At 42.6% G+C, this 25,758-nt stretch overlaps 1 protein-coding gene across 2 annotated transcripts in view; it reads right to left on the bottom strand.

The window, feature by feature from the left end:
- LOC132378297 (uncharacterized protein C7orf31 homolog) overlaps positions 1 to 25,758 on the bottom strand; it is an 87,825-nt gene that overhangs the window by 44,967 nt on the left and 17,100 nt on the right. Inside the window, exon 1 of one of the 2 annotated variants that reach the window (XM_059945104.1) lies at positions 22,772 to 25,286. The exons of the other annotated variant lie outside the window; for it this stretch is intronic. Coding sequence (XP_059801087.1) covers positions 22,772 to 22,917 — 146 coding nt within the window. The 5' untranslated portion in view covers positions 22,918 to 25,286. Of the gene's footprint in view, positions 1 to 22,771; positions 25,287 to 25,758 lie in introns of those variants that run through there. 2 annotated transcript variants of the gene reach the window in all.

Below are 25,758 nucleotides of genomic sequence, written 5' to 3'. Positions count from 1 at the left end.
TATAGTTCAGTATAAAATTTTTTAAAAGTTTCATTAATTTCTAAAGGTTTATAAGTAACCTTATTTACACTTGTTCTAATTGCTTTCATTGTTTTATAAGCCTGTTTTCAACTGCCAAGCAAGAATTTTGTGTGATCTTTCACCTAATTCGTAATATTTCTGTTTAGTTCTCATAATTACTTTTTCTGTACGATATGTCTGGAGTGTATTATATTGTAGTTTTTTATTAACAAGTTGCCTTCATTTTTCTTCTGTCATATATCTTTGAGATTCTTTTTCTAACTTTATGATATCTTTTTCCAATTGATCTATTTCTGCTGTGTATTCCTTCTTAAGTTTAGATGTATAACTTATAATCTGACTCCTTAAATATGCTTTCATCGCTTCCCATAATACAATTTTATCCTCAACTGAAGGTAAATTTGTATCCAACTTTTATGAACATTTATGCACCGAATGAAAATGAAGCAATATTCATACAAGAAGTTTTTTTGAACTTGGCTGATGTACATGATAAAATATTAAAAGGTGGAGATTTTAATTTTTGTTTAGATCCAGTTATGCATAGATCAACTAAAGTTGCTACAAAATCAAAAGTAATAAAACTAACTTTATCATTAATGAAAGATTTAAACTTGATTGATATTAATCCAAGAGAAAGAGACTATTCATTTTATTCAAATAGACAAAACTTACTCAAGGATTGATTTTTTTTATTATAAAAAAATATTCAAGATAGAGTGAAAAGTGTGGAATATAAAGCAAGAATATTGTCAGATCATATCCCCCTTGATAATGACAATGATAATGATGGATAAGGAGGAATCGATCTATAGATGGAGATTTAATTCAATTTTATTAAAACGTCAAGATTTTTGTGATTTTATGAAAAAACAAATTCAATTTTTTTTGGATACAAATTTACAAATTACTAAAACTTAAAGAGAAAAAATCAGTGACGTTAGAAATATGGATGACTACACGTGCAAAATTCAAAGTAAATTTATTATTAAATTAGCTATATGTCTCTGTATATACCACCCTGAGATCTGTTTTCTTGCAGGCATTCACAGTAGAGCAATACAACAGAAACACAGCAGAATCAATGAAAAACTACACACAGAGATTGACAATCAATGTGCAAAAGACAAACCGTGCCAATACCAAAAGAGTAAGTAAGTAAATTAAACTGAGAACATGAGTTGTAGAGTTCTTCAAAGTGAGTCCACAGGTTGTGGAATCAGTTCAGTGTTATTGAGGAGAGTGAAGTTATCCACGCTGGATCAGGAGCTTGGTGGTTGAAGGGTAATAACTGTTCCTGAACCTGGTGGTGTGGGAGCCAAAGCCCCTGGACCTCCTGCCCAATGGTTGTAGTGAGAAGTGAGCATGGCCCTGATGTGGGACAGTATGCAGGGACTTTAGGCTGTCATCCTCTGAGGACACAGGAGACTGCATATGCTGGAATCTGGAGCAGCACATTATCTGCTGGAGGAACTCTGTGGATCGAGTGGCATCTGTTGGGGGTGGGATTGACGAAGGAGTTCTCGATGGTCAGGTCTAAACTGGTAGTGGAGAAGGCCAAGGAGGGAGTGACCAGTGAGGGAATGGAAGAGCAACAGAGAGAAATAAATGAGACAAATGAAGTGAGGTAGGAGGAGAAGGAGGGGTGTTTGAAGGTTGGAGGCAGCTACTGGAGGGAGACACAAGGGCAGCCATTACTGGACTCTGATGAAAAGGAGGGGAGAACAGTGGGGAACCATTAGGGGAGAGGTGAATGGCAGACAGAAACAGAGTCAGATAAGGTGGGCTTGGGAGGGAGGGGAAACCCACAGGAAAAGTGTGTGTGTGTGTGTGTGTGTGTGTGTGTGTGTGTGTGTGTGTAAGCAAGCCAAAAGGGGAAAAGGCAAGTGATTGGGGACTAGATTGAGATTGTGTGAGAAAGGGGACAGAAAGAGGACAGTCCGCGGAGGGAGGAAAGGAATGAAAATGAGACAATACTATATATATTGGGGTGGGGGGGGGGGGGTTGTTGGAAATGCTGAACAGTTACCTAAAATTGGAAAACTCAAAAGTTCGTACCATTGGAACTGCAACTTATGTGGAATATGAGGCTGACATCAGGGACATTTAAGAGACTCTTAAGTAGGCTCATTGAAAACTGAAGGGTTGTGGGATATGTAGAAAGGAAGGGTGAGATTGATTGTGGAATAGGTTGGCAGAACATTATGGGCCAAAAAGCCCAGGTTGTGCTGTACTGTTCTATGTTCAACGAGGTGTCGCTATTTAATTTGCATTGGGCCTCAACTGGTAATGGAGAAGGCCAAGTGTGGGATTAAAAAGGGGAATTGAAATGTCTGTAAAATTACACCTCCTTCACCTATCAGATTCCATTACTGGTAGTCTATTGTGTTTCTACTAATCTCCCTGCAACAGCCATTTCCAACCTTCAATCTCCCCCTCCCCCACCTCTCCCTCATCGTTTTCCTCTCTCTGTCTCACTTCATCCATCATTCACCCCACCCCTATCTCCCAACTCCAACCCTACCTAGCACTACCTGCCTGTTAACCTTCACCTCTCCCGAGTCCAACCTCAGGCCCCTATCTCATCACCCCTCTGCCCACCTCTGAGTGCTGATGCAGAGTTCCGACTGGAACTTCGAACAATTTCTTTCACAGATGCTGTTCTCCAGCAGTTTTGTTTAAAATTTTGAGATACAGTTTAGAACAGGCCCTTCTGACCCTCCGAGCCCTAAAGCCCAGCAAGCCCTGATTTAACCCAAGCCTAATCATGGGGCAATTTACAAAGACCAATTTCCAACCAGAGCACCCAGAGGAAAACCAGAGGGTCTCAGGAAGAACATAGAACCTTCCAGACAGTGGTGGGAATTGAACCTAAGTCTCTGGGACTGGAAAGCGTTGTGCTAATCACTACACTACTGAGCTAGACTTCTTGCACCCTATTTCGGAACTTTTCTTCACAAACAAGTACAATTATAGTTTGCATTTTATAATTTGTTTTTTTTCCCCTTTTCAAACAGGTTTAGTAATTTGTGTTTTGACTAGCAATTTCAAACCCGCTTATTAAACATTTAATAAAAAACACAGTAGCATATCTTTGATGAAGCACTACCATCTAGTGGGCATTTTGAGGTAAAACACCTATAATGCAAATGGTCGAAATCGCAGTATTTTGAAGGAATTGATTTTCAGTGAATCAACTTTTATTATGATTAGTAGAATTCACTATTTCCAGTAATAGTAAACTCTTAAATTTCCCATTTCTAAAACCTCAACAGGTTTTTACCAAAACACCTATTTATCTTATTGAATAAAAGTAAAAAGACAATATATAAATGCAAGAGATTCTGCAGATGCTGGAAATCCAGAGCAACACACACAAAATGCTGGAGGAGCTCAGCAGGTCAGGCAGCACCTATGGAGAGGACTAAACAGTCAACACTTCAGTTGACTGCCACATATCTTGTTCTGCTTTCATTAAAAGACGGGTAACTAACTTTAAAGCATCGATGAACATATTGTATCTGGACACCGAGATAGGTTTCCTAAGTGCACATCAATAACCAGGAACACCAATTAGAGAATTGTAGGAAATACTTGATAACTCTGTTGAGATGTCTGGCAAGGTTTTTTGGGGAATACATAGACAATTCTTGCCATCACCTTTATGGCATCATTATGAATAGATTAAGATCATTCAGCCAGAATTCCTTTGTTCTGACAACCGCCCAGGCTGATTTTGCATCACCGTTCCCAATGTCCACTTCTGACATGCAAAGGTTCACAGAGACAGCTTCAATTGTTTTGCAAGAGAGTTAGAAAGCAAGTGGTTAGCGTGACGCTATTACAGCTCGGGGTAGCAGAGCTTGGAGTTCAATTCTGGCATCCTCGAAAAGCAAGTTTATACATCCCTTCCCGTGAGCACGTGTGTTTCCCCCCACAATCCAAAGACAAAACGGTTATAGATTAATTAGCCATTGTAAATTGTCCTGTGATTAGGCTAGGGTTTAATTGGTTGGTTGGAAAGGCCTGTTCCACAGAGTATCTCTAAATAAATAAAAAAATAAAAGTATGTACATTATCCAAAGAATTCATACTCACTACTGTTGCCAGTTGGTATATCACATGTTAAAAACCCACCAGACAATGACTTTGCCTATCAACTATACTCTTTATTAATCAAAATTGATTCCAACAACTAAAAGACACATTGCATTACAATCACTTAATTCCTCAGTTTCATAACTCAATAAATTGCCTGCACAATCTTTAGTTTACTTCCAAAGCTACAAAAAACCCACTTCCTGTATTCAGATATTACACATTCCAATCCCCACTTCCTGAATTCAGATATTACCCATTCCAATCCCCACTTCCTGTATTCAGATATTACACATTCCGGTCCCCACTTCCTGTATTCAGATATTACACATTCCAATCCCCACTTCCTTTATTCAGATATTACACATTCCAATCCCCACTTCCTGTATTCAGATATTACACATTCCAATCCCCACTTCCTGTATTCAGATATTACACATTCCGGTCCCCACTTCCTGTATTCAGATATTACACATTCCGGTCCCCACTTCCTGTATTCAGATATTACACATTCTGGTCCCCACTTCCTGTATTCAGATATTACACATTCCAATCCCCACTTCCTGTATTCAGATATTACACATTCCAATCCCCACTTCCTGTATTCAGATATTACACATTCCAATCCCCACTTCCTGTATTCAGATATTACACATTCTGGTCCCCACTTCCTGTATTCAGATATTACACATTCCAATCCCCACTTCCTGTATTCAGATATTACACATTCCAATCCCCACTTCCTGTATTCAGATATTACACATTCCGGTCCCCACTTCCTGTATTCAGATATTACACATTCCAGTCCCCACTTCCTGTATTCAGATATTACACATTCCGGTCCCCACTTCCTGTATTCAGATATTACACATTCCGGTCCCCACTTCCTGTATTCAGATATTACACATTCCAATCCCCACTTCCTGTATTCAGATATTACACATTCCAGTCCCCACTTCCTGTATTCAGATATTACACATTCCAATCCCCACTTCCTGTATTCAGATATTACACATTCCAATCCCCACTTCCTGTATTCAGATATTACACATTCCAATCCCCACTTCCTGTATTCAGATATTACACATTCCAATCCCCACTTCCTGTATTCAGATATTACACATTCCAATCCCCACTTCCTGTATTCGGATATTACACATTCCAATCCCCACTTCCTGTATTCGGATATTACACATTCCAATCCCCACTTCCTGTATTCGGATATTACACATTCCAATCCCCACTTCCTGTATTCGGATATTACACATTCCAATCCCCACTTCCTGTATTCAGATATTACACATTCCAATCCCCACTTCCTGTATTCGGATATTACACATTCCAATCCCCACTTCCTGTATTCAGATATTACACATTCCGGTCCCCACTTCCTGTATTCAGATATTACACATTCCAATCCCCACTTCCTGAATTCAGATATTACCCATTCTTGATGAACCTGGCCGTGGTTCGATCTTGACTTCTTTAGTAGTTAATCTCCAGCCTCTCTGCTCCTGATCATCTTATACGCAACTCAAAATATTGAGTACAGGAGATGGCATTTTATATTGAAATTGTATAAGACATTGGTGGGGCCTTACTTGGAGTATTGTTTGCAGTTTTGGTCACCTTTCCATAGGAAAGGTGTAAGTAAGATTGAAAGAGTCCAGCGAAAATTTACAAAGATGTGGCTTGGTCTGGAGGGCCTGAGTTATGAGGAAAGACTGGATAGTTTAGGAACTGTGGTGGGCTGTACCAAAGGAGGAGATGAATCAGAATACAGGAGGGAGATTGAAAATTTGGGTGAGCAGTGTAATAGCAACAACCTCTCACTCATTGTCAATAAGACCCAAAAATTGATAGTAGGTTTCAGGAGAGGGAAACCAGAGGTCCATGAGCCAGTACTCATCGGAGGATCAGAGGTGGAGAGGGTCAGTAACTTTAAATTGCTGGGTGTCAGAGGATTTATTCTGGGCCCATCATACAATTTTGAAGAAAGCATGACAGTGTCTCTACTTCCTCAGGAGTCTGCCGAGGTTCCGCATTTCATCAAAAACCTTAGCAAACTTCTCTGGATGTGTATTGGAAAGTGTATTGTGGCCTGTTACGGGAACACCAATGCCTTTGAGCAGAAAATCCTACTAAAGGTAGTGGATTTGGCCCCGTACATTATGAGTAAAACCTCCCAACACCAGGGAGCATATCTACATGAAACATTGCTGTAGAAAAGCAGCATCCATCATCAAAGATCCTCACCACTCAGGCCTTGCTCTTTTCTCACTGCTACCATCAGGTAGAAGGTACAGGTGCCTCACGACTCACACCACCAGGTTCAAGAACAGTTACTACCCCTCAACCTTCAGGCTCTTGAACAAAAGGGGTCAGCTGTACTCATTTAAGGACTTTTTATCTTGTTATTTATTGCAATGTATTATCTGCATTTGCACAGTTTGTTTACAGTTTTCAGCTCCTGTTTATAGTTACTGTTCTATAGATTTGTTAAGTATGCTGCAGGAAAAGAATCTCAGGGTTGTATGTGATGACATGCATGTACTCTGATAAAAAATTTTATTTTCAACTTTTGAACTTATTTATTCAAAAACTTTTAATTTATTCCTTGGAACATAAAAAACTTGAGGGGACATTTGATAAAGGCATACAAGATAATGTTTACATAGGGTAATGCAAGTAGGCATTTTCCAGCAAAGTTGGATGGGACTACAAAAAGAGGTCCCAGACGTTCTCTCATCTCCCTTTCCCAAAAGCCTGAAAGCACAGTGCACCAGGCATCAGGATATCCCACGGATATCAGACTCGAGCATGATGAGGTGGACCCTTGGCCTCACCGTCCATCTCGTTTGCGTTTCATTGTTTACCTCCACTGCGTCTTTCAGCAGTTTTTACACTTTATTCTTCACCGTTATTGTTTTACCTCATTCAGGAAACAATGCGTAATAATTTGATCTGCATGAATTTGAGCATGAAGACCAGCTTTTCCCTGTATCCTGGTCCGTGAGACAATAATAAACCAATATCACTGAGTTCCGTCAGCAGTTTACTTCTAGCTCCAGGTTTCAGCATGTGGACTCTCTTCTGTCATCAATTAGGACCAATTGACCTTCTAACTTCGATCTGTGCTCTGTGGTTAAGTCGGAAGCTGAGATTGAGTCCTTCTGCCCACCTAAATCATACCTGATTCCATCTACCTGCGCCATATCCCTCTAAAGCCCTCTTATCTATCCAAACTTCTCTTAGAAGTTACAATTCAACTTACATCTACCACTTCTGCTGCCAGCTCATTCCACACTTCCATCGCCCTCAAGTTCCCCTTAAATATTTCATGCTCTCCTTTAACCTCTGACCTCTAGTTCTAGTCTCATGCAACCTCACAGGAAAAAGCATGCTTGCATTTACCTTATCTATCCCCTCAGACCTCCTCTCATTCTCCTGCATTTCAGAGAATAAAGCTCTCGTTTTTTTAACCTTTCTCTATAATTCAGGTCCTCCAGTCCCGACAACATCTTTTGTAAATTCTCTGTACTCTTTCAATCTTGTAGAAATCTTTTTTTTTAGATAGAGTCAGAGAATACTACCGCACAGAATTAGGCCATTTGGCCCATCTAGTCTATGCCAATTTGTTACTACATATTACCATCAACCTTCACGTAGCCCACAGCCCTCTGAAAATCCTCCCATCCATCTACTTAACCAAACGTCTCATAAAGGTTGCAATCGAACCCGCATCTACCAGTACCACCCTCTGAGTGAAGAAGCTCCCCCTCAGCTTCCTTTTAAATGTTTCACCTTTCACCCTAATCCTATGACCTTTAGTTGTCATTTAACCCAACCTGCATGCTTTCATCCTCTCGGTGCCCCTCATAGTTTGAGAGGGGGTGCAGGATATAGTGCATTAGGTAGGTGTGGGCAAAGCTCAGCTATGGAATTAAACTTACCAAGATTAGTGGTGCAGCCGACAGCGAGGAAGGCTATCAAAGCTTGCAGTGGAATCCTGGCTGAAAAATGGCGGGCGGAATTTAATGCAGACAAGAGTGAGGTGTTGCACTTTGGGAGAACAAACTGGGTTTGTTACACAATGAGTGCAAGGGCTCTAAGGAGGGTGGTAGAACAGAGGAATCTGGGAATACAGATCCATAATTCCGTGAAAGTGGTGTCACAGGCAGATGGAGTTGTAACATAAACTTTTGGCACACTGGCCTTCATAATTCAAAGTATTGAGTACAGGAGCTGTGATGTTTTAGTGAGGACTAATTTGGAGTATTGTGTAAAGTTCTGGTCACCTACCTACAGGAGAGATATCAATAAGATTGAAAGAATGCAGAAAAAAATTGACACAGATGTTGCCAGTGTTACGAATGAGGAGCAACTCTGATGGGCAGAAGGGTGCAAAGTCGCCCCCCCCCTCCTTTTTGAGAATCGCTATTATTTCGGGTCTGATACCAAGGAAATGAAAGAGATAAACAGCAAGGGCAGTTGGTATTGACAACGCTCATGAAAAATTGATGAGAGAGAAGCCACAGGTTGGAATGTCTCCTATTGACAAGAAGAGAGATTACAGCTATTGTCTCTTGAAGAAGGAAATGTGCATTGAGTACTGTTCTATTCTTTGAAACCCCTCAGGGGGCAACCAGAGTTGTCTGGTTGAGGGATTGCATCATCCCAACCTGATTGACATCTGAGACCCCGTGAGTGGGAATAAAAGTAGGGTCTGGGGAACACCCCTCAGACGCACCAGGAGAGACGCTACGAGACCGGTGGGGGCTTGTGTGTGTGTCCACCCTTGCCTGGGTGACAAGTCCTCCACGGAACGGTCTAGCTAAAGGACGGAGGGGTCATACGTGAATGGCCACAACAACAACGCATCAACGGATCAAGATCGTAAAAGGAAAGTTGGCAAGTCAATAGCTGTTACTCTCTCTCTCTCCAACAATTGCTACACAGTGATCAGCAACTACCGCAGCCTGCATGAACTGAACTTTATATTTCCATCGGACAATTCATTATCCCCTAGACAACAATAGAGCTTATTTCTTATTGATTATTATTATACCTGCACTTTTAGGTTTAGTATTGATGACATATATTATCTGTATATTTGCATTGATATTATTTTTGTGTATTTTTACTAATAAATACTGTTAAAAATAGTATCATCAGAATTCAACGGATACTCCTATCTTTGCTGGTAAGATACCCAGTTACGAGGTTCATAACAACTTGGGGGCTTGTCCGGGATTTTACACCAAATTGGAGGGCCAGTGAATCGGGCTTTTAAGGCCAGACTTTGATCTGGTTGCAGACAGGAAACCAGCAAAGATGGATGTAGACGAATTTACACAAAACCCAACTTTGAAGGCGCTAGAGGAGGCCACAAAGATGGACTTGGTAAATATTGCGAAAGGACTAAATCTCGCAGAGGTGAGGTCAACAATGAAAAAGTGGGAGATGCGGAGGGCCATAACTCAGTATTATATTGAGAAGAATGTGTTTTTGGCTGAGGTACTGGAACAGATCCCTGAAAAGGTACCAGCTATTGGGATGGCTCAGTTAGAGTTGGAAAAATTGAGGCCGGACATGGAACAGAGGAAAAGGAAGTATGAGCTCCAGCTAAAGGAGTTAGAGGTGAAGAGGGAGCATGAAATTAGGTTAAAACAGCTGGAAGCAGCTGAAAAGGAGAAGGAAAGAGCTGAAAAGCAGAGGGAGCATGAAAGTAGGTTACAACAACTGGAAGCAGAGGAAAGGAAGAAGGAGAAACAGAGGCAGCATGAGCTGGACATGGAGAAGATAAAGCAAGTGAGAAGGGTCCAAGGGGCAGACCGGGAGGAGAGGTTTAATGTTAGTAGGGAGTTTAGGTTAGTACCTCCGTTCGAGGAGACGGATGTTGATAGTTATTTCTTGCATTTTGAAAAGGTGGCAGTGAATCAGAAGTGGCCCAGAGATCAGTGGGTGGCGTTGTTACACAGTGTGTTAAAAGGGAAGGCACAACGGGCATATGCGGTGTTATCTGTGGAGGAGGAGAAGTATGAGAATTACGAGGAAGTAAAACAGGCCATTCTTCGGGCCTACGAATTGGTACCTGAGGCATATAGACAAAAGTTCAGAGATTTAAAGAAAATGTGGAATCAGACGTATGCAGAGTTTGCCTATGAGAAGGGTGTGCTCTTGGATCGTTGGTGTGCGGCAGAAAGAGTGGAAGAGGATTTTCGGCGTTTCAGAGAGTTAATTCTGATTGAGGAACTTAAAGGTTGTGTTTCAGATGATATCCGGATATATTGGAATGAGAAGTTGAATAAGTCCATATAAGAATTTGCCAGGTTCGCAGATGAATATGCCCTAACCCACAAGACAAAGTTTTCCTCGAATAAGAGTTATCAGAAAGACCGTAGGAATGGTAGAGAAAGCCCGCCGGCTGAGGTAGAAATTAAGCCGGGAGCTAGTAGTAAAAGTAAGGAGGAAGAAAGGCAAGCTGGCAGGAGGGTTCCTGGCTTGACCTGTTTTAATTGTGGAAAGGTTGGTCATATTGCATCTAAGTGCTTTGCTCCGAGGAAGGAGATAGGAAAAGGGAATGCAGCAGTCCCTACAGAGTGTATTGTGTTGATCAGCAAATCAACGAGAAAGCACCAGGTAGATAAAATACGAGAGGGGCGTGAGAAATTTATTTCAGAAGGGACTGTGTCAGTGAAAGAGGGAGAAACACCAGTCCCAGTGCAGATCTGGAGAGATGCTGGAGCTGAGCAGTCATTGATTCTCAGTAAGGTACTAGATTTTGGTCCTGAGACTGGAGAGGAAGCTTTGAGAGGCATAGGAAAAGGGACAGAAGCTGTACTTTGCATAGGATCATTATAAATTGTGATCTGGTATCTGGACCAGTTGAAATAGGGGTGCGATCAGAATTCCCGAGAGAAGGCATGGACATCCTTCTTGGTAATGATTTAGCAGGTGACGTGTGTTCAGCAAGGAAGCTGATGAACAAGCCTGTAAGTGTTGAGGACCCGCCCCTAGGTTCCAAGATCTATCCTGCATGCGCGATCACTCGCAGCATGTCGAGAAAGGCAGCTGAGAAAGAGACCAGTTTAAATCAGTCCAGTATCGATTTGGCTGAGACGTTTTTACCAACCCTGTACCAAGAGTACCCTGTACCCTATTCTCCGTTTTAGAGGGTGGTAAAATGGAGAATAGGGAGGTGAAAGAGAGCAAAGGAGAGAAGGTAGACCTACCCTTAGCCAGGACGAAATTTATAGAGGCATGGAATAAAAATGAGAAACAGATAAGGCTGTTAGAAGGTCCAGGGTTGGACATGGATGATCTGTCTGGCTTGACAGAACTATTTGAAGAAGTTGAAAATTTTAAAGGTGTTCCCGATAATGAAATGAGGGCAGTCCTAGATGAAAAGGATGCCATTACCTTGAAGGAGTCTGCTGGGTTAGCAGATGAGGTTGTTTTAACCCGCAGGGTTGAGTTTACTCCGGAAGGGAGTTGCCCAGAGAGTAACTGGGAGGATCAGGGGAACTTAGAATTTGAAAAGGGGACGGGTATTGAAAGCCTGGAAGAGGCAGATGTCCCATCTGAGTGTGTTCAAGATGTGGATGCACATGGTACTGAACCTAGTAATGAAACTCAGGAAAAGTCTGAGGTATCTGATTTAGTTGAAAAGGAATGCAGTCCTTTTGGGTCAGATGGACTTGGTTCAGTGAAGAAAGGGTTAACCTTGATACTAGTGGGAAGTGAGAATTCCTGGTTGTTTGTGTTAGAAGGTGTGTTAAAAGTTAGTGAGGAGATAAAAGGTGGTGATGTGAATATTATTATTGAAGGAGAAGGGAAAAGTGTAGTTCCTAAATTGACTAAAGAAAATTTAAAGTCTGGATTGGTGTCAGAAGCAGTAATCAGGCTGAAGGAACAATGGCTTGTTAACAAGGTGCCTGCGAATCAGTTACAGTTTGATTTGGAATGTAAAGGTACCCCACTGGCTAATGTTATTCAAGGGTGTGCTGCGAAGAGGCAGAATTTGAAATGTTGTTTGGACAAAGAGGGATCACTTGCAGATGTTAACCTGAAAACTAATAGAATGAAGGGTTCTTAAGATAAAACTAACGACTTGCTTAGAAATAGTGTGGAAATTCAGAAGATGGGCTAAGTTTGGAAAACATTGTTGATAAAATAACTCCTATGAAGGGAGTATGTGAAAGCCTATTCCACACTGGTGAGCAAGCTAACCACGTGAGAGTTAACTGGAAAAGAGGCGAAGGTTAAAAGAAAATGCCACTTTAAATAACAGGATCTGGTTCCGAGGGATTTCGACAAAGCATGTAAATAATAAAGGCAACACCATGGAAGATTGACTGTTAAGTTTAAAAGTAAAATAAGGATTAGTATTTACATAAACTTTTGTAATGTACTACAGAATAATCACACATGTATTGGTTCACATTTTGTATTATATACTTAAGGTCACAACTCTTTAGTTTTGTTTTTGCTGAAGAAAAGGAATAAAAAAATAAGAGGTTATTAAATTGGAGTCTGATACTACAGGAATTTATTAAGGTACAAAATAGTAAGATATTAAAGGAAGTGACAATGTAATTGCTAACTGTTTAGATGCTAAATTGAATGTATAACTGTATTACTCTGTAGTGAAAAACTCTTTTGTATTGTGTTCGATTCTGAAATTCTGTAAGAATCTGTATTAGTTAATTTTCCCCTGTGGTGAAAATTCTTAGAAGAATGGGGGTGTTACGAATGAGGAGCAACTCTGATGGGCAGAAGGGTGCAAAGTCGCCCCCCCCTTTTTGAGAATCGCAAAATCGCTATTATTTTGGGTCTGATACCAAGGAAATGAAAGAGATAAAAAGCAAGGGCAGTTGTTATTGACAACGCTCATGAAAAATTGATGAGAGAGAAGCCACAGGTTGGAATGTCTCCTATTGACAAGAAGAGAGATTACAGCTATTGTCTCTTGAAGAAGGAAATGTGCATTGAGTACTGTTCTATTCTTTGAAACCCCTCAGGGGGCAACCAGAGTGGTCTGGTTGAGGGATTGCATCATCCCAACCTGATTGACATCTGAGACCCCGTGAGTGGGAATAAAAGTAGGGTCTGGGGAACACCCCTCAGACACATCAGGAGAGACGCTACGAGACCGGTGGGGGCTTGTGTGTGTGTCCACCCTTGCCTGGGTGACGAGTCCTCCATGGAACGGTCTAGCTAAAGGACGGAGGGGTCATACGTGAATGGCCACAACAACAACGCATCAACGGATCAAGATCGTAAAAGGAAAGTTGACAAGTCAATAGCTGTTACTCTCTCTCTCTCTCTCTCTCCAACAATTGCAACACAGTGATCAGCAACTACCGCAGCCTGCATGAACTGAACTGAGCTTTATATTTCCATCGGACAATTCATTATCCCCTAGACAACAATAGAGCTTATTTCTTATTGATTATTATTATACCCGCACTTTTAGGCTTAGTATTGATGACATATATTATCTGTATATTTTCATTGATATTATTTTTGTGTATTTTTACTAATAAATACTGTTAAAAATAGTACCATCAGACTTCAACGGATACTCCTATCTTTGCTGTTAAGACACCCAGTTATGGGGTTTGTAACACCAGTACCTGAAGACCTGAGTTATAGGGAAAGTTTGAATAGGTTAGGACTTTAGTTCCTGGAGATTAGGAGAATTATGGGAGATTTGATAGAGGTATGCAAAATTATGAGGGGTATAGATAGGGGAATTAAGATATAGATAGGAAATATATGGAGAGCACAGGACAACCTCTTACTCAATGTCAGCAAGACCAAGGAGCTGATTATTGACTTCAGGAGGAGGAAACCAGAGGTCCACGAACCAGTCCTCATCAGGGCTGCAGAGGTGGAGAGGATCAGCAACTTTAAATTCTTCAGTGTATTCATTTCAGAAGATCTTTCCTGGGCTAGCATGTAAGTGCAATTATGAATTAAGTACAGCTGCACCTCTACTATCTCAGAAGTTTGCAAAGATTCAGCATGTCATCTAAAACTTTGACAAACTTATATAGATGTGTGGTGGAGAGTTTATTGACTTGTTGCATCACATCCTGGTATGGATACACCAATGCCCCTGAATGGAAAACCCTACAAAAAGAAGTGAATACAACCCAGTCCACCATGGGTAAAGCCCTCCCCACCATTAAGCACATCTACGCAGAGCTTTGTTGCAGGAAATCAGCAGCCATTATCAAGGACCCCCAACACCTAGGCCATTGCTTTCTTCTCGCTGCTGCTATCAGGAAGAAGGTACAGGAGCCTCAGGACTCATATCTCCAGGTTCAGGGACAGTTATTACCCACCAACCATCAGGAACCTATGGACTCACTTTCAAGGACTCTTCATCTCATGTTCTCAATATTTATTGCTTATTTATTATTATTATATATAGGCATCCAATAGTCTCGTGAGACCACGGATTTGTGCCTTGGAAGGTTTCCAGGGCACAGGCCTGGGCAGGGTTGTATGGGAGACTGGCAGTTGCCCATTCTGGCAAGCCTTCCCCTCTCCACGCCACCGATGTTGTCCAAGGGAAGGGGACTAGGACCCAAGCAGCTTGGCACCGGTGTCTTCGCAGAGCAACGTGTTGTTAAGTTCCTTGCTCAAGGACACAACGCGCTGCCTCAGCTAAGGCTCGAACCAGTGACCTTCAGATCACTAGACCGATGCCTTATCCACTAGGCCATGTGCCAACATTATTATTTCTTTTCTATTTATACATTTTGTTGCTTTTGAACATTCGTTGTTTGTCCTTCCTTTTGGGTGTGGTCTTTCACTGATTCTATTGTGTTTCTTGGATTTACTGTGTATGCTCGTAAGAAAATGAATCTCAGGGTTGTATATGGTGACATATATGTAGTTTGATAATAAATTTGCTTTGTACTTTTGTAAATGTAAAAAAGCTTTTCCCACTGAGATTGGGTGAGACTAGAACTAGAGGCCATGGGTTAAGGGTGAACAGTGAAATGTTCGAGGGAACCCTGACTGGAAGCTTCTTCACTCAGAGGGTGGTGAGAGTGTGGAATGAGCTGCCAGTGAAAATGGTGGATGGGGGCTTGATTTCAACATTCAAGAGAGTTTTGGATAGGTACTTGGATTGGAGGTGTGTGGAGGGCAGATGGATGGGAGTAGGCAGACACAGAATAGATGGGGTGAAGTGCCTGGTTCTGTGTTGTAGTGTACTATGACTCACTGCCTCTACCCTGCACAACACTCAAACTTATCCTTGTAGTTTGAAAAATTATTGGCCACAAGATACAAAGAAAGAGTCAGATCTCATGGACATGATACAAGCGGTTTTCTAATTTGCTGGATTTCACCCCCTTTTGTTTAAAACTTTAGGATCAATAAAAATTTGAACACCCAGTTAAACAATAGGTCTTTCATCCATGTAAATAATACATTTAGACTGCTATTGACTGATTCTTTTACATGGGACCAGTACTAGAGCTATTAGCATTAATCACATTATTGGTAAAACCAATAGCACTGTTTATCATTTATTCATTTGGATTACTTTTCCTGACAGGTTACCAAGCTGCAAAGATAAACAAAACATTTAACATAATGGCAGATAAACCCTATTAATGCACCTCTTGTTGGAGCTACCCTGAATTCAAAAGGCAACAATATAAGGACCTATTGACTCCTTGTGATGGAAATAATAGTGGAGGGAGGCCTGATAAAGGAGAACAAAACAACCATAGTGAGGGCTGATCTTGGTTCTGAAGAATGAAGTAGAGATAATCAAAACCTCTAGGTAAAGGTAATATCTTAAAGGTAAAGATATTAGATAAATGAACAGAAACTGATCGGGGTGGTTTACAAGTCCTCTAACAGCAGTTTTCACTGTTGGAGAACTAATCAAAAACTGGGGAGTCTGGAGCAGAAATAATACAACCACGGAGGAAATTAATCTTCATAATGACTTGGCAAATCAAATTGCCAAATACAATGTGGAAAATTACTTAATTGAATGGATTTGGTACCAGTATTCAAAGCAGTACAACATGGGACCAACTAATCAGCAGACTTAACATCGTATTATCATCCCCTTGTTATTTACCCCTACAGTTCATATTTTCTGTGGTCAATCACTTTAGAATGTCGGGAGAATGAGACTGGCTTTCGGACACTGTTTGAGGGGGGAGAGAGGAGAGGGAGGGAGGGAGGGAGGGAGAGAGAGAGAGAGAGAGAGAGAGAGAGAGAGAGAGAGAGAGAGAGAGAGAGAGAGAGAGAGAGAGAGCTCGAAAGATTGATGTTCTAGTTTCTCCGAAAGTTGTTTAACTTTCCTCAACTTTCCGCCTGCTTGTAAAAGTTCCTACAGAGAGAGGAGCACAGAGCAGGTTGATGGACATCTGGTGTCCAACAGGTAGAGATAAAAACCAGGTCCGCTGTCACTCACACACACACACACACACACACACACACACACACACACACACACACACACACACACACACACACACACACACACACACACAGAGTTTTGGACACTGGACGAGCTTTGTTGCGCCCACAAGAAGGTGGGGTTTTCGGAGGATCGATCAGTGGCTCACAGTGTGAAAAGGCGCGGCCGGTGGGGAATTATTTGTGTGTCCACCCTTGCCTGGGTGATAATTCCACCACTGAAGAACAGTCGTACGTGTTATGGTCACAGTCAGTGACTTCAACAGGATTTTGGAGGACAACGAGGATTTCAGGAGACAATGGGAAGACCGATGGCATCAGTTCACCTCTCATCTCTCCAACCTTACTCAACTAACTACCTCGAACTGAACTGAACTCTCTTCATCATCGTAAGACTCTTATCCATTCACCCCTGGGTTTGAAAGAGCCTAGTTTTGTTCCTATTTCCATACCGATGTGTATATATAAATATATATATATCTATATCATTGCTAACCTGTGTGCTATATCTGCATTTACAGTGCTGTATTGCGTAGGTACTAATAAATTCTATTAGTTTATAGAGATACCAGACTCCGAAGTGTTTACCATTTCTACTGGTTCTTTAACCCGTTCACGGGGTATGTGACACCCTTTTGTTTAAAACTTCTCAGCTGCTGTGATATTATATAAATGGGCTTTGTTATCAGGAATTGTTTTATAAAAATAGGAAGTGCTTATTTATATAAATTAATGAATTTATACAGTGGCTCACTAGAGTACGTGTTGGAAATCTGGCAAAAGTAGAGTAGCAACACACGCAAAATGCTGGAGGAACTCCTCAGGTCAAGCAGCATCAATGAAAATGTGTAAACAGTTGACATTTTGGGCCAGGACCCCTCTTCAGAACTGAAAAGGAAACAGGAAGGTGACAAAATTAAAAAAATAGGGAGAGGGGAAGGAGGCTAGCTGGAAAGAGATAGATGAAGCCAGGTGGGCGGGAAAGGAAGGACTCTGACAGGAGAGGAGAATGTGCCATAAGAGAAAGGGAAGGAGAGCGGGACTCAGGGGGGTTTAGTAAGCCTATGTGATGCTGTCATGGAGTGAAAGACCCTTCTTGTACTCAGACCACCTTCCTGGGGAAGGAAGAGCTCTTCTCTAAGTGTTTGGTTGAGCCAATAAACTGGCAGACACAGGTTACGATTCGCCTTAAAATATATACTTCGGAATGTATCTGCTCGAAATCAGTGTTTCTTTCACGATATTCCTAGATATCTTGCATTTGTAAGATTGCTTTTGTTACTTGGGCGCTAAGCACAATTGGATTCAACTGACAGAGGCCGAATGATTTCAGAGAGCAAATAATTAATCATGTGACTGACATTCAATTCATCTAAATTCCCCAACTTTGCTCGCCACATGACACCAGGCTCACCCTTTCCCATCACAGTTTCTAAAAGCAGCGCGAATGTATTTTTTTTCTGTTCAAAGCCCAGAGTCTCTACCTCTGTTCCCTCTCTGCTGCGTGGGTCAGTGGCCACACAGTTACAGAAACGCTTCCACGCACGTAGCCTTTGCTGCTGCACAGCTAGAGTAAAGACAGATGAGAAATTGACAAAACTTGAGAAATTTCCTCTGTTGTACTGTATTTCATTACAGCCTTCAGTTAATGAATAAAGTCAAAAATATGTCATTCTTCAGTTTTCATTCTAAATATTCATAGTGTTCATATTACAAAAGTGCAACACAGTTTTCAGGCTTTGTAAAAATTTTCAGCTTACAGCAATGGCTGCTCTGCACAATTCTAAAAAAAATTAGAGGGAATGTTGGTCTCAACACATTATTGTCCTGCAAGTTTTCTACCCTTTAGTCTATGACCATTTCATATCGGAGGCCTCCTGACTTGTGTGAAACCCTTTGCACTCACTCCAGTTCCACCGCAGACAGCCTTTAGACAATATCATGACGTACAGTTGGTGTTGGTAGTTGGCGTGGTATTCTGGTAGCACAGTAATGCAGCCTGTTGAGTTACGATTTACAGTTTGCAGGCAGCAGAGCAATTGCCTCTCGCGTTTGTCTTTTTAGCTCAGGTAAAGGCCCTTCAGCCCACAGTGTCTGTGCTGAGCATGATGCCAAATTAATCTAATCCCTCCTGTCGACACGTGATTCTTCCACCCACTGCCTGTATAAAGGCCTCTTGAACAATACTATCAGATTGACCTCGCTACCACCTTTGGCAGCACGTTCCACAGAACCAAAGAACATTACAGCACAGAAACAGGCCTTTTGGCCCTTCTTGGCTGTGCCAAACCATTATTCTGCCTAGTCCCACTGACCTGCACCTGGGCCATATCCCTCCAAACCTCTCTCATCCATGTACCTCGCCAAGTTTTTCTTAAATGTCAAAAGTGAGCCCACATTCATCACTTCATCTGGCAGCTCATTCCACACTCCCAACACTCTGCGTGAAGAAGCTCCCCCTGATGTTCCCTTTAAACTTTTCCCCCTTCACCCTTAACCCTTAACCCATGACCACTGTTTTTTTTCTCCCCTGGCCTCAGTGGAAAATGCCTGCTTGTATTCACTCTATCTATACCCATCATAATTTTATACACCTCTATCAAATCACCCCTCATTCTCCTATGCTCCAGGGAATATACAGTCCTAACCTATTCAACCTTTCTCTGTAACTCAGGTTCTCAAGTCCCGGCAACATCCTTGTAAACCTTCTCTGCACTCTTTCAACCTTATTAATATCCTTCCTGTAATTAGGTGACCAAAACTGCACAGAATACTCCAAATTTGGTCTCACCAATGTCTTATACAATCTCACCATTACATTCCAACTCTTATACTCAATACTTTGATTTATAAAGGCAAATGTACCAAAAGTTCTCTTTACAACCCTATCTACTTGTGACACCACTTTTAGGGAATTTTGTATCTGTACTCCCAGATCCCTCTGTTCTACTGCACTCCTCAGTGTCCTACCATTTACCTTGTATGTTCTACCTTGGTTTGACCTTCCGAAGTGCAATACCTCACACTTGTCCACATTAAACTCCATTTGCCATTTTTCCGCCTATTCCTCCAACTGGTCCAAATCCCTCTGCAAGCTTTGAAAACCTTCCTCACGGTCCACTGCACCTCCAATCTTTGTATTATCAGCAAGTTTGCTGATCCAATTTGCCACATTATCATCCAGATCATTGATATAGATGACAAATAACAATGGACCCAGCACTGATCCTTGTGGTACACCACTAGTCACAGGCTTCCACTCAGAGTAGCAATCCTCCTCTACCACTCTCTGACTTCTCCCATTGAGCCGATGTGTAATCCAATTTACTACCTCACCATGTATACCTAGTGACTGAATCTTCCTAACTAACCTCCCATGTGGGACCTTGTCAAAGGCCTTACTGAAGTCCATGTACACAACATCCATTGCCTTCTCTTCATCCACTTTCCTGGTAACTTCCTCAAAAAACTCTAATAGATTGGTTAAACATGACCTACCACACACAAAGCCATGCTGACTTTTTCTAGTAAGTCCCTATCTATCCAAATACTTGTAGATCCTATCTCTTAGTATTCCTTTCAATAATTTACCTACTACCAATGTCAAACTTACCGGCCTATAATTTCCCAGCTTACTTTTTGAGCCTTTTTTAAACAACGGAACTACATGAGCTATCCTCCAATCCTCTGGCACCTGACCCGTGGATATCGACATTTTAAATATTTCTGCCAGGGCCCCTGCAATTTCAACACTAGTCTACCTCAAGGTCCGAGGGAATACCCTGTCAGGTCCTGGGGATTTATCTACTCTGATTTGCCTCAAGACGGCAAGCACCTCCTACTCTTTAATCTGTATAAGCTCCATGACCTCCCTACTTGTTTGCCTTGTTTCGATAGACTCCATTCCAGTTTCCTTAGTAAACTACTAAGGCAACTACTACTCTCTGCCTTAAAAATAAACTGTTCCTCGCCTTTCCTTTCCCCTTTTCTTTCTCACTTTAATGCTATGCCCTCTAGTATTTGACATTTCTACAGAAAAGGATTCTGGCTGTTTGTCTTAACTCTGTCTCCCATAATTTCATAACCTTCGATCATCAGGTCCCCCCCCCCCCCCCCCAGCCTCTGACATTCCATTTCAGGCAAAAAACTAAGCTTGGCCAGCCTCTCCACATAGCTAATGCCATCTATTCCAGGAAAACCTCTTCTGACCCAACTGCAAAGCCTCCACATTGTTCCTGTAATGGGGCATCCAGAACTACATGCAATATTCTGAGCGTGGTCTAACAACTGCAGCAGGACTTCTTAATTCTTATACACTATACCCCTAGTGATGAAGGTAAGCATGCCATAATTCTTCTTCACCATTCTATCTACTTACATTGCCCCTTTCAGGGAAGTATCGATGTGGACTCCAAGATCCCTCTGTACATCAAAGCTTTTGGAGGTACAGCCATTAACTGTGTACTTTCTCTTTACATTATAACCTCCCAAAGTGTAACCTCTCACACTAGCCTCAATCTGCCTATAAGTGATCTACATCCTGTTGTATTCCTTGATGAGCTTCTTCACTGTTTGCAACTCCACCATCTTCACCAAAGGAGGTCTAAGGCGCTCTTTCCCTCTGCCAGCCTGCAGGTCACCCTTGGGCAAGGTGTAGCATCTGCTTAGCACCCTCTCCCGACCAGGGTCACGTGACGCCTTGGAAGCAGGTGGTGGATGGTCATATGAGCAGCTGATGCATATCACAAGTCCTGGTTATGCAATCCCTGACAGTCTCTGAAGAGTATTGATCATGGCTCGGGTCACCCATCTTGTAAAGACACTGTGCAGAAAAAGACAATGGCAAACCATTTTTGCAGAAAAACTTACCGAGAGCAATCATGGTCACGGAAGGAGCATGATTGCCCATGTCATATGACACGGCTCAAGACAAATGAATGAAGACCTACATCATCATTATATATCACAAACAACAGAGGTCCCAGCACTGATCCCTGCCAAACACCATTGGCAATAAATCTCAAGCCAGCACTTTCCACCACTACCATCTACAGACAAGCCGCATCTCAATCCAAACTACCAACCCATCATGGATCCTCTGCGTCTTAATCACCCACTCTGACCAACCTACTGTGAGGGACCTTGTCAAACACCTGAGATAACGTCCATGCAGATAAAATCCATTGCCATACCCTCATCAAGAACCTTGGTCAGTCATCTCCTCAAAAAAATTCAATCAAGTGAGCTGTCCTGCAGAAAACCCCACTGACTATTCCTAATTAACCCATGTTCTTCCAAATTGGAGAAAGTCCTGTCCATAACAATCTTCTCCAATAATTTCCCTACCACTGATGTGAGGCTCACTGATTGAACATTTCCTGCTCTTGTAAACCAAGGGAAACATTAGGGACCCAGCTCTAGCTCCCCACATTAAGTTGTAACTCCAGTGCTCTTTATAGGTTGATATGTTCTCTCCCACAGCCTGAGCACGGGAGAGTAGTGGTTAGCACGATGCTTTACAACATCAGCAGCTGGGGTTCAATTCCCACCGCTGTCTGTAAGGAGTTTGTACGTTCTCCCCATGACCATGTGGGGTTCCTCTGAAATGCCTCGGTTTCCTCCCACAGTCCAAAGGTTGGTAGGTTAATTGGTCGTGGTAAATTTTCCCATGATTAGGCTAGGATTAAATTGGGGGATTGCTGGGCGGCACGGTTTGATGGGCAGAAATAACTAAATAAATGAGGTTGATGTAAAATTGTAAAGGGTGGATGGTGAAACCTGATCTGCGCTGATGGGAATATAGGTAAAGAATACAGATAAAGTTACTGGGAAATAAGAATGATTGGTGAGTAGACACGGTGATGGACCGAACGGCCGCTATGTCCCACAGAAACATCTACTCTGGAATTCTCGACCCAACAACCCCCCCTCCCCACCCTGGTTCATTCCAATTGTAAAATTCGGACAAAATATTTTCCTTACACTAACTTTGGTTCGCAGTCCTCAGCGAATCCTGAACTTGTTACTTGAGGCAAGTTTTTTTCCCCTGTAAACGAAGCTGTCTGGCGCCATGTAGGTGAGTGTGTTAGTAAAGCAGATCGCGTCTTTCACGGTCAGTGGGGCATTTGAACTCGGACCCTCGCCACCCCTCGCCCCCGGTCAGAAGTGGACCGTGACCTGACACGTCTCTCACCTGATGGCTGACACAGTGGGGCGCTGGGGAACCTGCAGCGGCGTGATCTGCACATTGGACTCGTAGGTGGGTGACAGGACCCTGAACCCTTCAGCTCCTGGGTGCTGGTGAAACGGATCGCCGGGCGCCGGCCGATCCACCTCCATGGCCTCAGCAGTCGCCGATCACCCTCCCCGGGTCTTGCCCACCGACTGTAACGCGCGGTTCCCGGGGACACTGGGCAGCCGCCGGTCGCCACTGCCAGGGAAACGGGAGCCGCCCGCCCGCCGGCATTGGACAGTCGCTGGGTGACGGCAGATCGGGGACAATGAGCCTGGATCAGCGGTGCCGGGGAGGGCAGTGGCTGCCGGGCCCTGGGTTGGCCCTTTGCCCACACCAGAAGAAACTCCACCCGTCGAGTCTAGGGGAAGTGAACAAAACACAAACCGGGAACGGGAGGCTCACAGCGGGGTGTCACTCGGCCTTACCCTAGCTGGCTGGATTCCCTTGGGGCAGTTCGCCCCTCTAGGTGTACTAGTTGGGGGGGGGGGAACAACATGGCCGGCAGGAGTTTGTTGGGCAGAAGGGCCTACATACATGCAGCATAACTCTATGACTTCAACCTTAACTGTTGACCATTCCTCCAGAATCTCTGAAAACTGCCCTACATTTACTATTATTAACTTGCACCTGTCGTTCCTCAGCCCACAGACGACACCACAGCAACATTTACTCCGCACACTTCCCTAAGCGCACCATAAATCTAAAATAGTATCAGAAGATGTTGCGAACACCTATAGGAAGAGAACACAGTTACTTTCAAAACAAAGAGGGTTACCAGCATTTTGGTTCGTAGTGCCAGAGGGCGGTGAATCTGCAAATTCATTGCTACAGGCGGCTGTGGATGTCAAGTAATTTAAAGTGTAAAGAGTTTGCTAAGGTTGGGCATGACATCTAAAACTTAGACACATTTCTATAAATGTTTGGTGAAGAGCGTCACAGCCTGGTATGGAAACACCAATGCCCTTGAGTGGAAAATCCTACAAAAAGTAGTGGATGTGGCTCAGTCTATCATGGGTAAAGCGCTCCGCATTATTGAACACTTCTACACAATGCGCTGTTGCAGGAAAGAAGCATCCACTATCCAGGCCATGCCCTCTTCTCACTGCTCCCATCAGGAAGAAGGTACAGGAGCCTCAGGACTCACACCACCAGGTTCAGGAATAGTTCTTACCCCCCTCAGCCATCAGGCTCTTGAACCAGAGGGGTTAACTTCACTCAATTGCATTCGCTCCATCACTGAACTGACAACCAACTCCAACTCCTGGCCTTCTAATGACAAAGAGAAAAGGCTGGTTACTGGTGCCTTAAGATAGGTGGCTTTGGGCAGATGGGGCTCATCAGCTGACAGCTAATCTAGGAGAAGGGAAACTCTGGTCTCAACCCTCCGCTGCCTTGCAGCTATGCCCACTCATTGGGAAGGATTTGGGAGTAGAAATCTAGAGCTGGAGTCCCCAAAGCAGTCCTAAGTTGAGTTCAACACTGACCGGAAACTCCTGTGATGCTGCTGGTGCCAAACTGTGTTGGCCACTGCTGTCCTTTGGGTTCATCAGCTGCGTGGAGAGGGGGAGCTTGCTCCCTGCATTGTACTGCCCTGCTTGAGTTTCATGTAGACAGCTGGGACGCAACGTTCGTAGTCAACCCCGAACAACGGAGGGCGTTAAATGTTGCGGGAAGAAGGCAGGAGAATGGGGTTGAGTGGGATAATAACTCAGCCATGATGGAATGGCAGAGCAGACTCAATGGGCTGAATGGCCTAATTCTGGTTGTATATCTTATGATGTTTTAATTATGTAAAATACTAAAACTTGACCATCTTCCACTTAGTGACTGACTCCTATGTTAAGACACAACTGCCCTCATCTTTCTTAAGAGGGGTCTTATAGAAACATATAAAGTTACGAAATGGATAGACAAGGTAGAGCCAAGAATGTTGTTTCCACTGGTAGGTGAGACTAGAACAAGGGAACATAGTCTCAACATTCTAGGAAGTAGGTTTAGGATGGAGATGAGGAGAAACTGCTTTTCCTAGACAGTATTGAATCTGTAAACGACTGTATAGGGAAGCTGTGGAGGCTACATTTTTAAATATATTAAAAGAGCAAAGTCCAAGAAGTGCACAGATAGATAGATCCTTAGTGGAATTCAGCTCCATTGCTACCCATTTAGGGCGGTCTGACTGGCTATGGAAAAAAGACCAGAAGATAAGACAAACTCCCTAGTAGTTTGCCTAGACCAGGGGTCAGCAACCTTTACCACTGAAAGAGCCACTTGGACCCGTTTCCCACAGAAAAGAAAACACTGGGAGCCGCAAAACCCGTTTGACATTTAAAATGAAATAACACTGCATACAACGTTTTTTTTGCCTTTATGCTATGTATAAACAAACTATAATGTGTTGCATTTATGAAATTGATGAACTCCTGCAGAGAAAACGAAATTACATTTCTGCATGCAACAAAAACATTTTGAACTCCGAAAAAAAGACGTTGGGTTGAAAGTTACTTTAAAGTAAAATACTCAATGTCTATTTGAGTCCTTCTTGTATTTATGAAAAACGCCGAACTTAAATTTTCCGCCAGCAGCAAACCAAAAATAACATCAGCCAGCTGTCAGCCTGAAAAATAAAAGGACTATTTCACTGAACAATGAAAAAATATGAATATAAGTAAAATAATAGGCAATTAAAATATTTATCATACTTGGTTAATGGGATTTCTGCTCCTGGACCTCAGCGCACAGCGTCTGCACATCAGGGCTGTATGACGTCACCTTCATCTTTACACAGGATCGCAAGCTGTCATCTGTGAGGCATGCGCGATGTTTGTTTTTAATAAAGTTCATGTTGGAGAACACCTGCTCACTTACATATGTGGATCCAAAGATCGACAGGACTCAAAGCGCATACTTTTTAATGTTTACATAAATGTTTCGAACACAAGTTTGTC

Source organism: Hypanus sabinus, chromosome 20 (assembly GCF_030144855.1).
Source record: "Hypanus sabinus isolate sHypSab1 chromosome 20, sHypSab1.hap1, whole genome shotgun sequence".
NCBI lineage: Eukaryota > Metazoa > Chordata > Chondrichthyes > Myliobatiformes > Dasyatidae > Hypanus > Hypanus sabinus.
The sequence above is the reverse complement of the archived record's forward strand: the minus strand, read 5'-3'. Positions and strand labels throughout refer to the sequence as shown.